This window comes from Hemibagrus wyckioides, linkage group LG28 (assembly GCF_019097595.1).
Source record: "Hemibagrus wyckioides isolate EC202008001 linkage group LG28, SWU_Hwy_1.0, whole genome shotgun sequence".
In the NCBI taxonomy this organism is placed as follows: Eukaryota; Metazoa; Chordata; class Actinopteri; order Siluriformes; family Bagridae; genus Hemibagrus; species Hemibagrus wyckioides.
In genome coordinates, this window is record NC_080737.1 from 11,512,024 (window position 1) to 11,527,998 (window position 15,975).

General features: G+C 37.5%; 2 protein-coding genes across 5 annotated transcripts in view; both read left to right on the forward strand.

Annotated features, from left to right (window-relative positions):
* The window catches only part of ptges (prostaglandin E synthase), a 5,873-nt gene extending 1,392 nt beyond the window's left edge, over positions 1-4,481 (forward strand). Inside the window, exon 3 of the mRNA XM_058383706.1 lies at positions 2,256-4,481. Coding sequence (XP_058239689.1) covers positions 2,256-2,499 — 244 coding nt within the window. The 3' untranslated portion in view covers positions 2,500-4,481. The remainder of the gene's footprint in view (positions 1-2,255) is intronic.
* Positions 4,482-9,738: 5,257 nt separating this feature from the next.
* On the forward strand, positions 9,739-15,906 carry timm22 (translocase of inner mitochondrial membrane 22 homolog (yeast)). 4 transcript variants are annotated; one of them, XR_009203881.1, is made up of 5 exons: positions 9,739-10,031; positions 11,500-11,696; positions 11,871-11,943; positions 14,913-15,021; positions 15,588-15,906. XR_009203881.1 is itself a non-coding variant. In XM_058382598.1 (4 exons), exons 1-4 carry the CDS (start codon positions 9,773-9,775, stop codon positions 14,921-14,923), a joined length of 540 nt encoding a protein of 179 aa, XP_058238581.1. In that variant the 5' UTR covers positions 9,739-9,772; the 3' UTR covers positions 14,924-15,906. The 4 variants fall into 4 exon arrangements, 2 of the variants coding, with proteins under 2 accessions (XP_058238581.1, XP_058238579.1); XR_009203880.1 differs by having other exon boundaries at positions 9,740-10,031; positions 12,473-15,021; XM_058382598.1 differs by having other exon boundaries at positions 14,913-15,906.
* The last annotated feature ends 69 nt before the right edge of the window (positions 15,907-15,975 follow it).

Below are 15,975 nucleotides of genomic sequence, written 5' to 3' on the forward strand. Positions count from 1 at the left end.
GGTAGGTCTTCTCCCTTCAGAGAGACCAAGAGTAGAGCAAAGCTATCTTCCCGCCTTTTGTGATTAAAAAAATCCAACCACTAGGAGCTAATCTCCTCAGTCTGGAAACACTTAGCATCTGAGCAACTGGGCTGAATATTTTCTTCCTTTAACGTGACACAGCTCAAACGTCTTCACCCTATGGGCCTCCTTCTCAGAAATGTGTGTGGGATGTTTCTAAAACAACTGGTTTTTGTTCATTTTGGGCTCTGTCTCTGTCATTTTTCCTCTTATTTTAGAAACGCATGGGTCTATGTCTATCTAACTCGGTCAAGTCAGTTTCATATGGTGTCACTTGACGCATTTGAACTTTGAAAGGAAATATAAACCCTGCATAATTTTTTTTTACAGCTGGAGAGTTCATTCTAAAACCTATTTATTCAGCAATTATTGATCTTCATGATATTTCCCTGATTAACACAGTGAAAATTTGTTCTGAGGCTACTGTTAGACTAAGATCATGGCCACAAATTAATTTACTGCAAGATCTTGATATATAAAAACGTTTGATAGACTCTAGCAATAAACCCGGACACTTTCATTAGAGTCATTTAAACACCCATTTTCTTTCTCATGAACACATTTAGTAAACTTCAGCAGGCTCTTTTTGGTTGTTTGTTAAAAACTCAGCTACTGACAGGATGGTGGTTTTGCTTCCATGTGAGTGAGAGTCTGAAGATGTTTTATGGGTTATAAAATAATACAAATCTGTTACTCTTGGGACACCGTGAAAGGAAACTTAAACTGTTTCTGTCTATTTAAGTTTCTTTCCAAAAATTTCTTTTGGAAAGGGAATTATTCCAAAATGTGTTTTGCACACTGTTTAACCCTAAATGGAAATATTACCTAGAAGATAAATAAAAGATTAAAAATGGTTTTCACTGCCTTCCTAAACAAAGCCCAGTGTTTCTTTTGACTCAATTCCAAGTGAAGTCCATTTCAAATCCAATCCCTTTCCTTCCTACACAAGCAGTGGATTGGAACAGATTGAGAATGTTATCACAGAACAGTATTTTACAAACATTCCACTCCTATTGTGCTCTGAATTATTACAGGCCTGTTCATTTCCAGCTGTTGCTACAAAGTTTGTCTCCCAGCTGTTATGATCATGGGACTGGGACTTTGATGGTTGTGTGGAATGATTGTGGAAATGTGAAATAGTGCTTTCTGGAAACCTTCCTGTCTGCATGATGGAACACTATATGCAGAAAATGCTTTGCCTAAGCTGTGCCATTTCCAGTGGAACGTTTAGCTACTTTTCACTTTAAGTTCATATTTTTATCGCTCATTGATTAAGGCACTGGGTTGCTGATCAGAAGGTCAGGGGTTCAAGCCCCAACCCCACCAAGCTGCCACAATTGGGCCCTTGAGCAAGGCATTTAACTCCCTTTGCTCCAGGGGTGTTGTATTATGGCTGACCATGATCTCTGACACCAACTTCCTAACAAACTGGGATAAATTTCTCTGTGCTGTGATATACATTTGACAATTAAAGACAGCTTTTTCTAAATTCACATTTATTTCATAGGTAGTGCAACCCAGCAATATTGTTTATGATTGTATAAATACTGCGTGTGTCCAAGGTTATAAAATAAAATGAAAATGTTAAAAATAGGCAGATATTATCAGTCTGAGGCTGATTTTTTTTTTTGAGTGTTCCCTTCTTAAAGGAAATGAATAATGGGCATTTTTCTGATATCAAAAACATCTGAAAGGGAAAGGATTAGGAAGAAGGAAATGTTTTTTAAATGACAGCATTATTACTTGGCTTGATTGGGTAATGCAGGATTTTGTGGCACTGATCCACACTTGCTCCTCATCTTGTGTAATTTTGTGAAATTCCAGGTGTAGATGCCAAAATATTTCATGGGTGAGGAGAAATATAACTGTTTCAGACACTGATTATAGACTCTTACTCCGCTTAAGGAATGACTACACAAGTGAATCTGGCCGACAGAGAAAAAGTTTGTTAGTGTTTGGATGATGTTGGTAGACACCTAAGTATCTGGGCATATTTTCAAGACACTGAATCACGTATAACTCAGCCAGTTGAACGAAAACAGATGTTATGGCTTTCTTGTGTGTGCATGCATCGACGCAAGTATCGTCAGCGGAACCACATAAGGAATTGAATTCTCATCTCTGCCTCATCAGGGGCCAGATGATTTCAGAACCATCTACATATTTTAACATTTCTGTGTGTGTGTGTGTTTCAGAGCTCATTTGAACGACTTGGAAAATATCTTACCCTTCTTCTTCCTGGGTGCCATCTACTCCATGACGGGGCCATCACTGGTTATAGCACAAGCTCACTTCCTGATCTTCTTCTTGGGTCGGCTCGTGCACACTCTTGCCTATCTGTTTGCCCTAAAACCACCAACACGCTCATTAGCCTACACCATTGGTCAAGTTCCCTGTATCTCCATGGCCATACAGATACTTCTCACTGTGGGCTTTTAATTACAGATAGCTTGAGGACTAAATATAGTGCTTCCACTCAGTATATTGTTTGTGGGGCAGTTATATTATCAGTTCACCAATGAGCCAAGTAGATCATCCTGCTTTTACGATAAACTGTTAAGGTGGTAAAGGTCTGTTTTCATTTCACTTTCTTGTATTTGTTGGAAGGCTGGAGTGTCAGGAATCAAATGAAGGTTTGAGTAAGGCACAGTGTCCTTAAACTAGTGGCCCTTAAGTTTCGTCAGACTGTTTACAAAGCAGCAGCTACTCAACAAAATGTCCATGCTCAGTAAAGGCCATTTCAACAACAAGAAAACTGTTATTCAAAGGGGTTTGCAGTTAAATGATTGGTTACCTTTTTAAAAGTGCCTTGCATAGTATGGGCCTTTCAGAGCTAGCGTAGCAGTAAATAAGTGTTTTTATCTAAACACTGGCTTATCTTCTTCTTGTAGTTTATAGAACTCTTGGCAAAGTGGTTAGTTTGCCATGACTTCCTTTGCCTTTCACAGTTTAAAGCTGAGTTATGTGATTGTGTTAGATATTAGCAAGTGCTAGATGACTGCCTAAGATAATGTTTAATGTTTAAAAAAGATGAGCATATTAACGAGTAGTCTATCAGGTAGCATTTTTGCTTAGCAATTTGTTAAGATGAGCTAGCTGCCTGTAAAAGACTCACTCATTACCCCAAAACTAGGAAGCTGTCAGTATAAATAATGTTAGCAAATATTACAGGAATCCTTCACATAGCAGTCTTACAGGTGGGCAGTGACTACTGGGATTTATTGTTTTAGATGATTAATTCTGCTAGAGAAAAGACCATTGTACTCCCTCAGACTCTTTCCAGCACACAACCATCATCGTGGAATGTTTCGTTTATATTTCTGTTCATTTGCTAGTTTATCATCTGCTGAACAAGTATCACATCTGAGCTAAGCCTAACAGTGTTGCAACACACCATTTCCCTCTGGTGAGATCTATGCAAAAAGCAGATAAAACTGAGTTCCCTCCTGTGATTACTCGATGTGACCTAGTTTTCTGAGGGTTTCGTTTGGCTAATAATCTACAGTCCCACATGAGTGTAAAAACGCAACAGATTAGTAAACAAAAACACGGTAATACTCAGCAAGACAACATTTACTCAAAATGGAACGGATGAGTCCTTATTAAACATTGCATGCTCCTGGCTAACTTAGCTAAACATCAGAAGGTACAACTGCCCTTGTTTTCAATTCTTCTGAATATCCAAGCTTCCTTTTTTTTCACATGCTCACACTGATCCCATGCAAAGGTGCTGGCATATCTAAAACCACATCATATGAATGGGTTCGATGAAAACAGATGCAGATGAAAGCATGATAAGATGGGCTTACGTTTCCTCTAACTGTAAACATCCTCTGTAGATAATTAGCAGCAAGCATGTGATGTTTAACAGGGACCCAAACTTGGCATTTCAAGTTAATGTTGCTGCATCTTCAGATTTAATGCTGTCTTTTTTGGTTTGTTAACATGATTTGCACTTCTAGGCCACTGTAGGTAACAAGCCTGGCTACAATCATCAACTTATTACCCCCAAATACCCCAAAGCTAAAAACTTCATATCCAGACCAGTGTTGTTCTGATGTCTTTTCAATTACCAAATGAACTGCTGATTACATTTTTACAGCAGAATCGTGCCGGTGTTGACTAGATGTAATGTGTGCTGTCTGATCTTTGCTGTATTTTTTATATTCCACCTGTCTTCCACATTAGCTCCATTCCCCCAGTTTAGTAAGTCTACTTTGTGCATGTGCTGCTATTATTGACCACATTAGGCTTAATGAGGACATTACAAGAAACCATTTCTTTTTTCATTACAGTTAAACAATGTCTTTATGCTTGATATTTAATCGTAGTGTGTAGTAATGTCATTAAAATCATGTATAGTGTTTTAGTACTGTATTTTCCCACAGTGTATTTGTATAATAAATTATTATCAAAATCTATGCATATATTTTATATATTTAAAATATTTTCCAATAGATTGACGTCTGTAAGTAAGACGCAGCTGTCGAATATTAAATTAAGTTTAATAAAGGTATTATCCTGAATGCTTTGTGTGTGTGTGTGTGTGTGTGTGTGTGTGGGTGGGTTTGAATGAGTGAAGGAGTGAAAAATAGCAGCCCCTTGGCGTTAGAAAATTCCTGAATGCTGACATTCCTGTTATTCATGAGCTGAAATGGAGAAGGGGAAGAGATAACCATGGCATTCCATCATCAGTTGCTTTTAGTTTCTATTATAAACTGATAAAACGCATGCATTAAAAAAAAAATAAAATAAATAAACAAGAAATTCTGCAAGCTTCACCCATAGAAGTCTTCTCATTCAGCTTACAAGCTCATGTTCACTGACTTAGTTTGCTTTTTTTTGTAACTTTATCATCACACCATCACAGCAAAATGAAGAAAAAAAAAAAAAAAAAAAATCAAGCAGATACACCGGTGATAGAATCATTGTAAATAAGGATGAAGATAAGTATGTGGGTTTAGACTTGCATGTAAAATTAATGACCTATTGGCAAGAAGTATGCGCTGGCATGCCTCTCAGCTCTGCTGCTGTGTGTATGTGTCAGCACATGTTTGTGGTATTTCACGTGCACAGAACTAAAGGCTGTTTGGTAAACGTGTCATTATATGCATTAGTCTTTTTCGCGTTGTAATTTTATGCTTCAAAAGGAAGGGATTTATCAAAGAATGATAAAGGAATGACTAGAAACAAAAATGTCTGTTAGAGCGTCGTGTACGGTGGAAGAGACAATTTCCATCTTGCTCAGAATGACACTGAGGAACCCTTTGGCCTGGTTCTCATGTAGGGGTGTGTCAGTATACCGGTATACCGTGAAAAGTTCATAGAATAGAATAGAGTGTTTTATTTGTCCAGTGTGGTGATTGACACATAAAAGGAAGCACCTTTCAGACAACTCTAGAAGAGTGAAAGGTCATGGGTCTTTCTTTATGGAGCAGAAATGGTAGAACAGGACACAAAAAACTTGTGGCCACTGCTACACACTCCATCTCCTTCCACTACGCTGATTTTTATGTTACATGTTAAAGTACTGACTAAGATTTCTTTTACAGATTTCAATCAAACCAGTTTTGCAGAGCAGGTTACTCGAGGGTGTGAATGGATGGGTGTGTAAGTGTGTGTATGTGATTATGCCCTTTGATGGACTAGCATCCTTTCCAGGGTACACCCTGCCTTGTGGCTTGAGTCTCCTTGGATGGGCTCCAGGTTTTCCGAGATCCAGTAAAATGAGCAGTGTAGAGGACAGATGGATGGATGGATGGATCTAATGTAACTGCACTGTTTAAACACCAGAGGTCCCAAATCTCTACAAACTGGAAATAAAATACCAAGCAACTTTTAACTGTTCAGTTTCAATGTAAGAGTCTGTTAGAGCTTTGTGCTATCCTTCAGTCTTTCAGACATCTGTTATATGAATTATGCACAATTTTTCATTGCAAGGTGGGAATTAAACCTGCATGAGGTCTAGCATTAAACCTCCACTTGATTTTCTGTTCTTCTGGGTTAATTATATGTGTTTTCGTAAACCCCCTTCTTCCTTGTTGTTCTTTAATTTACATTTGCAAATGTATTACGGCGGAGGTCTTTCCGTCTGAATCGTGTGACTTTACAGTGAAATTATCTGAGGATAGAGAGAGCAGCTTTTAAAAAGACAAAGCAAAGGTTATAAAAGCTTGATGGTCCAAGGGTAGTGATGGACCTCAGTCATTTATAATGGCTAAAGCCATATATAATGGCTTCAGTAGAAAGTAACTGTTTAACCATAATGAATTTAGAAATTCTGCTGATTCTCATACTTAAAAGTTGCTCAAAAGCTCCAAGTTACACAATCGCACTTGACTATATTAAGTTATGGGGAGGAAGTAAATTTTCTGGTGTCACATAGATGAGGACGGGTTCCCTTTTAAGTCTGGTTCCTCTCAAAGTTTCCTTTGTTTTTTCTTGCAGCCATTGCCTCTGGCTTGCTTTTTACAGATCAATATAAAATGAAATTGTAAACTTTGTCATTTTTATTCTGAATTTTAAATATTCCTGTATATATATATATATATATATATATATATATATATATATATATATATATATATATATATATATATATATATATATTATCTTTATCCCTTTTTAAAATAAAAGAAAGTGATATTACAAAATAAAAATGTAGATATTTTTCCATCTTTAATGCGATATACTGTAGATAAAAGGCTGGTCTACCAAATACCTCCAAGACAATGTAGCTGACAATGGGCTCAGAAGCAGTCCTGATCCCAAGCGATTGGAAGCGTTTGACTGAAGTTGTTGCTACTAAAACTGGTACAAGCAGTTAAGTTTAGGGGCAATTTTATTTTCACACAGGTGATATAGGTATATAGATCTTATTCAGCAGTGATGCTTATCTCAATTCCAGGAACATAAAACATAAAAAAAATTGAAACTGCTGACATAATCATAAAGCATAATAAGATCGAGATAACATGAGAGTGAAACCACATGAGTTTCATTACAGCCATAGAGCCAAGCACAAGCAGCCATGCTGTGTTTGTGTGAACAGCTCATACCGGAAGGACTTGCAGTAGTATGGTTACAGCAAACATTGGTTTGAAGAAAACCTGCGACCTTTGTGACTGTAACCATGGGATCCTTGTCGCTACAAGACACAACCTAGAATTATACACAGATACTGTAATAAGGAATATTTCAGATTGCTCTTATGTTGAATCCTATCAAGATTTATTTCTTAGCAAGGATTATGCAAGCAGTTTTATCTTCATGGAACTGGGAGGAGCATCAATGATGATTATGTGATTCCTGTTCAAATTAATGCTGATGTGAAGCTGATCAAATCTCTAGGGCACAAACAGTGTTCCCATACTCAAAAGCCTATAACTTTAAGCCTATAACCATTACACTGTATCTTGTGGAAGGCTTTTTATATATATACATATATATATGTTATATATATGTTCTTTAACACATGTTCACTGCTACTATGTGAGTGTCACTTGACAAAAACTGTGAAAACCGTCTTTTTCTCAATGAATAAAATGTTCCAGGCCCATGTTATTAAGAAAATGTGAATGGTGTATGTGTGGTAGGATGGGGTCGGTGGTTGGTGTGGGTGTTAGAAAACTCTGATTGCTTTCCTCAAACTGCTTTACAAGCCAGCATAAAAAAAATGCACTTTTATGGGAAAAAAACCCCAAAAGTAAGCACCCTTTGGGTTTATCCTTCTGGAGTTATTAAACCTCCTATAGAAAACATAACAGAAGGTTTTCCTTTAACCTTAAAGTATTACAAATATTAGGCATCCAAACTCCATTAAAAAGTAAATAACACATTATATTATACAGTACTTCATGAATAATGTATGTCAAAAATATTCTTCAGGATGATTGTCTGTGTATTATAAAGAACATTCCCAGTTCATTTCCAGTTCATCCTGAAACTATTGTGTAACTGAGTAACAAAATGTAACACAAGACTGTTAAATTAGGTCGCACCATGCAGGCAGCCTTTAGTCTAAAACGACGTCTGTGTCTTCCCTCACCATAAACCAGATATCCTCTAGAGAGCTATAACTACTGTGTACGTTCTGAGAGGCGACTTTCCCAGCTTTCTACAAATTTAGTGCATTTTACATGCAGACATTTTGCATATCATCACAAGCAACAAGCAATCGTAAATGTTCGACCAACACTGCCATCTAGCGTTTAAACGGAACATGACAACAATATCTTTAAGTTGTGACGTAATAAAAAAGTGAAAAAAATAAAATATCAGAATATCAGCATGGCATTACAAGTATATTTATTATTAACCCTTAATTTATTTGTTCGTTAATTTGGAATTAAGAGTCATCTAGGTCTAAGTAAAACTGTAACCCAACCTCTTGTTATAACAGCCTGTATTTTGAGCAGGTGATCTTTTGGCATTGTGGACAGGACTTGCATAAACTCAGTCACCGAAGATACTGCCCTAACCACAAGAAAAATCAATTATTTTGTAAGGTAATAAAAACAAAACTGTTGATATTTCTGAGCCTGATTCATCTCAAGGATTTTTCCTCATATCATCTCAGGAAGTTTTTCCTTGCCACTGTCACCTCAGACTTGCTCATTAGGGATTCCTTGTGTGGACAGCCTGTGACCCAGGAGACAGCCGAGGACAGAACCACTTGGAGACTATCACACTGTCACAGATCTGCCGTTACATCTGTCAGCTTGTGACAGCAAGGAATTAATGTCTATAATGAACTAAGAAACTACACTGACCTAATAGTTCCTCATGAGCTCTTGGTTGCTGTTGTAGAAAGGATATTATTTACATTTATATTATTTATTGTCCAGTGTCAAACAAATGAGGATGGGTTCCCTTCTGAGCCTGGTTCCTCTCAAGGTTTCTTCTTCATATCATCTCAGAGCATTTTCTTGCCACCGTTGCCACAGGCTTGCTCATTAGGGATAAAAATAGGGATAAAATAGTAACTTTAATTTTATATATTCCCTTCTCTGTTTCTATACTTCTGTAAAGCTGCTTTAAAACTATGTGTATTGTTAAAAGCGCTATACAAATAAATTGAATAGAATTGGCATGCTCCCCAACCAAGACCACAAAATGGTTGGTTCGGATCCTTTTCTACCCCGACCAGGATGAAGCTGTTACTGAAAATGAATGAACAAAAGAAAATACCACAGTATATCAAACTCAGGCAGTATTTGTTCTGAGAGAGTTTAGCCTCAGGTCAAATCTGACCAATGACATACTGTATATAACTTATAACCACAAATTTCAGTGGTATAAGCCTAGGCTATATATATAGTGTTTATAAAATTTGTGATGATTTTCTGAGATCTTTATAAGGTTCAATGAATATTCTTTTTTTAAAACCAATGAATGTAATAAAAATAAATAGTCAAAAACCAGGTTTCACAAGGTCAGACATTGTATGTAGTTCATTACATGTCCAGTAGGAGACCAGCTACGACCTTCATCGTGTTGAATCTGCTGCAGAGATATTATTGTCCATTAAAAAGCTTTTTCAACGACATTATAATTATATGCAAAAAACCTTCAGTGTATGCGTTTAGGATTTCTTTATTTGTTGTAATTATGTACTGCACGAAGTTACTTACATTGTATTTAATTTTGTGTCGAAACTAGAAATATTTTTGCACAGCTAGATTTACCAGCCTGTGACAAGCACACCTTCATCATGGCGGCGCCCGTGAGGAGCAGCGATGCTTCAGTACCGAGTGTTTCGGCGCAGTCCACAGCAGTGTCCGGAGGCGAAAATGGCCAAATTCATTACAGTGTTCTCTTGGATCATCTCATCGGTGATAAGAGAAAAATTAAAGACCTGAATCCGAGCGTTATGGGCGGTTTACCGACCCCGCACAAGACGGATGAGCAGAAGATGATTGAACGTGGGATGGAGAGCTGCGCTTTTAAAGCAACGCTGGCGTGTGTCGGAGGTAACGAGAGAAACACAACACCCACAGCGCATGGGAATGAGTTATGATGATCGATATTTGCAATGATCGTTACATATTGTCGTGCATATTGTCTTTATGAGCTGTACTTGAATGGAGCTGAATAATGACGGTCTAACACAAATATAAGAATATGAACAACAGTCATATTGAGAACTCTTTATTAAGCTCAGTATTGCAAACTCTTCAGAGGAAAGAAGGACGATTTTCTGAAGACAAAATAGAAAGTAATCGATTTCTCATAGAAAGAAATACACCACAAATGGTTCATGTATATACACCAAACAGTGTCAAATCAAGTAACTAACCATTTACAAAACACTTACATTTCTGTCTAGATCCCATAGTAAATAAAGAGTGGTAGTGAGTCAGGGAATAGACATGAAGGAAATGGTTAGAGAGTGTTCTGAGTTTCCGGTGTGACCACTGGCTGTACCCCTGGTCGGAGTCTGGTCGCTTGGTGGTGCTCACTGACGCTGTGGATGGATCTGTGTGGACAGCCTGTGACCAGGAGACAGCCGTGGACAGAGCCATTTGGGGACTATAACACCGTCACGGATCTGCCGTTACATCTGTCAGCTTGTGACAGCAAGGAATTAGTGTCTATAATGAACTCAGAAACTACACTGACCTAATATTTCCTCATGAGCCATTGGTTGCTGTTGTAGAAAGGACATTATTTACATTTATATTATTTCCTGTCCAGTGTCAAACAAATGAGGATGAGGTTCCCTTCTGAGCCTGGTTCTTCTCAAGGTTTCTTCCTCATATCATCACAGAGAGTTTTTCCTTGCCACTGTCGCCTCAGGCTTTTTATTGGGGATAAAATAGTTTAATAATTTAATTTAATAATTTTTTTTCCTCCTTTCTCTGTTTCTCTTCATTTGTAAAGCTGCTTAGAGACAACGCCCATTGTAAAAGGTGCTATACAAATAGATTGAATTGAATTATAGAGGTAATAACTGACATTTATTTGTAGTAAACATCACAAAGAGTTTAATATATGAAAATAAGAATAGGTTTAAGATATAAAGAATAAGATAAGTTAAAGATATGAAGAGTTTAATATGAAGCAGTTCGCATTGGGGACAACGATGACTGGTGATTGGTCATAGGGAATGATGGTGATCAGTGATGGATCATTGGCAATGACAATGATCAGTAATTAGACATTGGAAATGTAGGACACTGGAAATCTAACACTCTCTTCTTATAAAAAACCATCAGCTAATCACACTCTCCAGTGTCACCCAAATGAAGATGGGTTCCTCTGGTTCCTCTCAAGGTTTCTTCCTCTTCCATCTAAGGGAGTTTTTTCCTTGCCACAGTTGCCTCAGGCTTGCTCATTAGAGATAGCTGGAGCTGAAAAGACCTCCATGTTTTATTTTTCTAAAATGTTATCATTATTGTTGCGTGCTTATTAACTGCTTAATTCCTTTTCTTTTGCCAGGTTTTGTGTTAGGTGGTGCTTTTGGAGTCTTCACAGCTGGCATAGACACCAATGTTGGGTTCGATCCTAAAGACCCACTGAAGACCCCCACAGCGAGAGAAGTGCTGAGAGACATGGGACAGAGAGGAATGTCCTACGCTAAAAACTTTGCAATTGTTGGTGCCATGTTCTCATGTACAGAATGCATTATAGAATCAGTAAGTTTTCTGCTTGACTTCACCATCTTGTAGCCATTAAAGAAATTTTGCTTTAGATACAAGTCCCATCATTTTATTTACCTTCACCTTAATAAAAAAAAAAAGAAAAGAAATCTAGCCTCTGCCATGTAAACGCAATAAAATGTAGATAACCGAATACTTATTCCGTCACAGCATCGCGGTAAATCAGACTGGAAGAATGCAGTGTACAGCGGCTGTATTACTGGAGGAGCGATTGGATTCAGAGGTAGGATTCACATCATTAACATTTACACACCTTTATTAAACTCCACTGTTATGCCTGGTTTACAATTTGTGGCCCAGATTAAACGCAGACAAAAATCACACAACAATTCCTTGGATGTGAGTCAAATGTGTGTGTATGCTGCAACACCACTCAGCTAAAAGCCACCAATAAGGAGATGGCACAGGATTATGCAAAACTGCTGGGACAGCTACATATACCCTACCTGCCATTGGACATGAAATATCCTCCTTTAAGCTTGAAGAATTTTTATGTGACCTCATTTGAGAGTAAGCTAAGATCACAATAATTGCTGATTTAAATAGAATGTAGTAATTTCCTTGGAGGATCTTCATCGTATAATCTGATATGGAGAACAGTCTGTTGTAGGCTTCAGCCAAGATTTTATTGATCTCTTGTCATACAGCGAGACTGTAATTTTACTGAAATTGCACAGTGTGAAGCTGCTTGTAATCAGAGATATTTATTCATATTTTAACAGTTGAAACTGTAATTATTTATTATCCATTAGCTGGCTTGAAGGCTGGAGTTCTGGGCTGTGGAGGTTTCGCTGCTTTCTCTGCTGCTATTGAGTATTACCTCAGATGAACGGCTGCTTCAGAGCTTCCTGAGTCAGATGGACTCCGAACAAGAACCTGTAAAAGAGCAGGTTCCGGACATGAGACTTTTGTTTTTTGGCAGGCTTTTACTTGCTTGTCAAATGATTTTGAAATTGTTCTCATGGAGAACCGACTTGCCAATTCCATTTCCTGACCTGGATGGTATGATGTGTGTAATATGATTTCCGAGTGTCCTGTTGGGGTCAGTGCAGACATGCCTGCTTCAAGGTGGCTTTTTACTGCTGAAAGGTGATCTACAAACCAGCGAATACCTTTCCTTACATTTCCCACACAGTCAGAGGACTTCTTCAGTAACAGCAACAGGATCTGAATGGGATCATGGTGATTATTCCTGTTGATGTGTAGTGTGGATGTCTTTTTTGGCCCAGTAGCTGTTTATGTATATAATCATACAACTAGTAAATAAAATCTGAAACGTTTTCAGTGGCTTTGGAATGGCTGGATGACATCTGTGGTTAAAAAATAATGAAAAAATGTTTTAGTGGTTAATTAGAGAAATTAAATATATGAGAGAACTCTTATGAAGATCTTATTTATTCTATGCAAATAATAACTGAAACTTTTTTTTATAGTATTTAGGAATATACACTACCAGTCAAAAGTTTGGACACATCTTCTAATTCCATGGTCTTTTCTGATGTTTATTTCTTTCTACACTGTAAAACAATGCTGAAGGCGGCCGAAATACACAATAATCTCGTTTGAACAGTTGATATTGAGATATGTCTGCTACTGATGCTCTGTAAAGCCTTCATAACGGCTCTAATCTGAGGTGCTGTTAATTGGTGATTTCTGAGGCTGGTAACTCTAAATGAACTTCTCCTCTGCAGCAGAGGTCAGTTTTGGTCTTGCTTTACTGGGATGGTCTTCATGTGAGCCAGTTTCATCATGGTGCTTGATGGGTTTTGCAAATGCACTTGACAATACTGTTCTTGCAAGAACTATTCCAGAACACCTGACCTTCGTGTCTTAAAATAACAACTGACTGTTTTTTGTTGTCATTAGATATGGATTACTTAAGTCCATGTGTGTTATTTCATAGTTTTGAAATCTCCAGTATTGTTCTAGAATGTAGAAAATAAATCCCTAAACAAAAAACATTGAATTAAAAGGTGTGTCCAAACTGTTGACTGGTAGTGTATAAGTCGTTATCCAGGACTTCCTGTTTCAATGGAGTAGAAACGTGAGCTGACAGAGTTCAAAATCCAGTGATAAATGATCTTTCAGTGACGTGAGGAAAATTAGAAATAAGACAGAAGTGTGTTGTGACAACGGCTGTGTGTGTGTGTATATATATATAAGCTACATACTCTGAAAATGCCCATATCCATGGTTAGGGTGATAATTAAAAACAACCAAAGCTTTAAACTACTTGGAAGAAACTGCTTAGAAGAGATGATTTGGAGACTTTTCTCTCATGCAAAATGAGGAGGATCATTAGAAAGGCAATAATTCCTCAGATGTTGTTCCTTGTAGGGATTTTTGCCCCTCTAAGGATCCTCTTCATTTTTCATGAGTGAAAAGTCTCCAAATCTACAATTAAAAACAAATTTCGAAGGCATGCAAGAACAAATCTTTCAAATAACCACATATATAAGCACCTGGGATTCGCTGGACTTTGATTAGAACTGGGTTCTGTGATCACATGAGGAAAGTGGGACTTTTAGAGTTACAGTTCAATTAAATTTTATTTATTTATAGTGCTTTCTACATTTAGGCATAAAATGACTTCTGGATATAGATTTAGATTTGTCCCTTAATGATGGGTGGCAAGGAAAGCTTACTGAGACGACACGAGGGAAGAAACCAGATTCAACATGGAACCAACTCTAGACAGTGTGACTTTAAAGCATTATTCTTCTAGAACTGTTTGTATTGAAATCATCAATGACCCTGATGCTTAAAATGGGAATCTTTCCATCACACTTGTCTTAGAGTCACTGTTGATATTAAAAAAAATCTTAATTTCACCTGAATACTATAGACTATTATAAATTATCTACAGTCTGAGACATGAGCATAGTTATTAGCACATGTAGTCATTAGGCTGTACACTCTTTATGGAGTGATTGTGTGACCATCCACAGCAAACTTTACGCTGTAAGTGCAGGGCCATCCTTAAGTGCAGCTGTGTTTGGTGTAAAAAGAAGGATGTTTGTACAGAATAGACTTGAAATACAACTGTTGGGTATAATGTAGATGATGTGAGACAGACGTACCTCCAAAAGCTGTGGGAAACTTTGCTAGGATACATGGCATGAAGTACCAGTGGATTTTAAATGAAAATCTGTGCCATGATGCTACAACTGACTCATTGTTGGATTTTTCCAGTGGGACAGTGATCAAAATTCCACACAAGAATGGTTCAATAAAACAAAGTCAAGCTGTGTTTGTGCCACGTGGATGGTGCAGGAGTCTCCCACTAACCAAAAGCATGCAGGTAGGTGGATTGGCTAAAATAAATTGCCCATGTGCACGTGTGTGAATGTGTCTGAGCAAGGTGTTTCCTCATGGACTAACCTCATCCACACACACACACAATGAATTCTTCTACATTGCACTCAGAACTCCTGGGGCAGGATAGAGCACTTACTGAAGACAAATGAAAGAAACTCTACAACTTTGACCCTGCCTTTTATCAACACTGCCAAAACGTGTAAGAAATGACTTCCTAGACAAGTGGGTTTTGTTCAACAGAGGTTTCACCCCCAGTACCTCCGTTTCCTCTCTGCAGCACCATAAGGTTGATGAGCTCTAACAGCGAGTGCCCCAGTGATCATAGTGACAATGATCTGGCCTCATGTTCACACTTACACCAGGATGTTAATAGAATCAGAAAGTTGATCATATTACAATAAAGGGAGTAGATTAAAATGGACTATAATCTTAGACAAAAATATATGAGGTGTTACAAGAGGTATGTATTGTAATGGTTTTAAATGCTTTGGGGTTGGTCTGGCTGCACTAAATTCAAGGTGCTGTTTCATGTTTTTCTCACTGCTGCAGGTTGGGAATAAAAGTACTTTTTTCCTTGCAACGCCAGAGGTGACAAAAACTGCATTTGAATTATGAGAACCATGAACCTTTCTCTTTATTTTGTCTGATATTCTCCTTTCGGACATGCCTCAGTTCAATGAAATGGCATTTTATTTATTTTAAAATAAACATGCAATTTTTATTACGATGTAAACTTCTGTCTTTAAATTATATCTGGACCCAACAAAGTTTCTAACACTATTAAGAAACCTGCCAGTATGTGTGACATCTGTAACCATCATCTGAATAAACAGGGATTTAAAATAAAAAATAAAGTATTATGCTGTCATGCAGTCGTCTTTCATTGTGTCACTATCTGATTCTAAAGATTTCCAAACTGGTAAAACTATTAAATGTG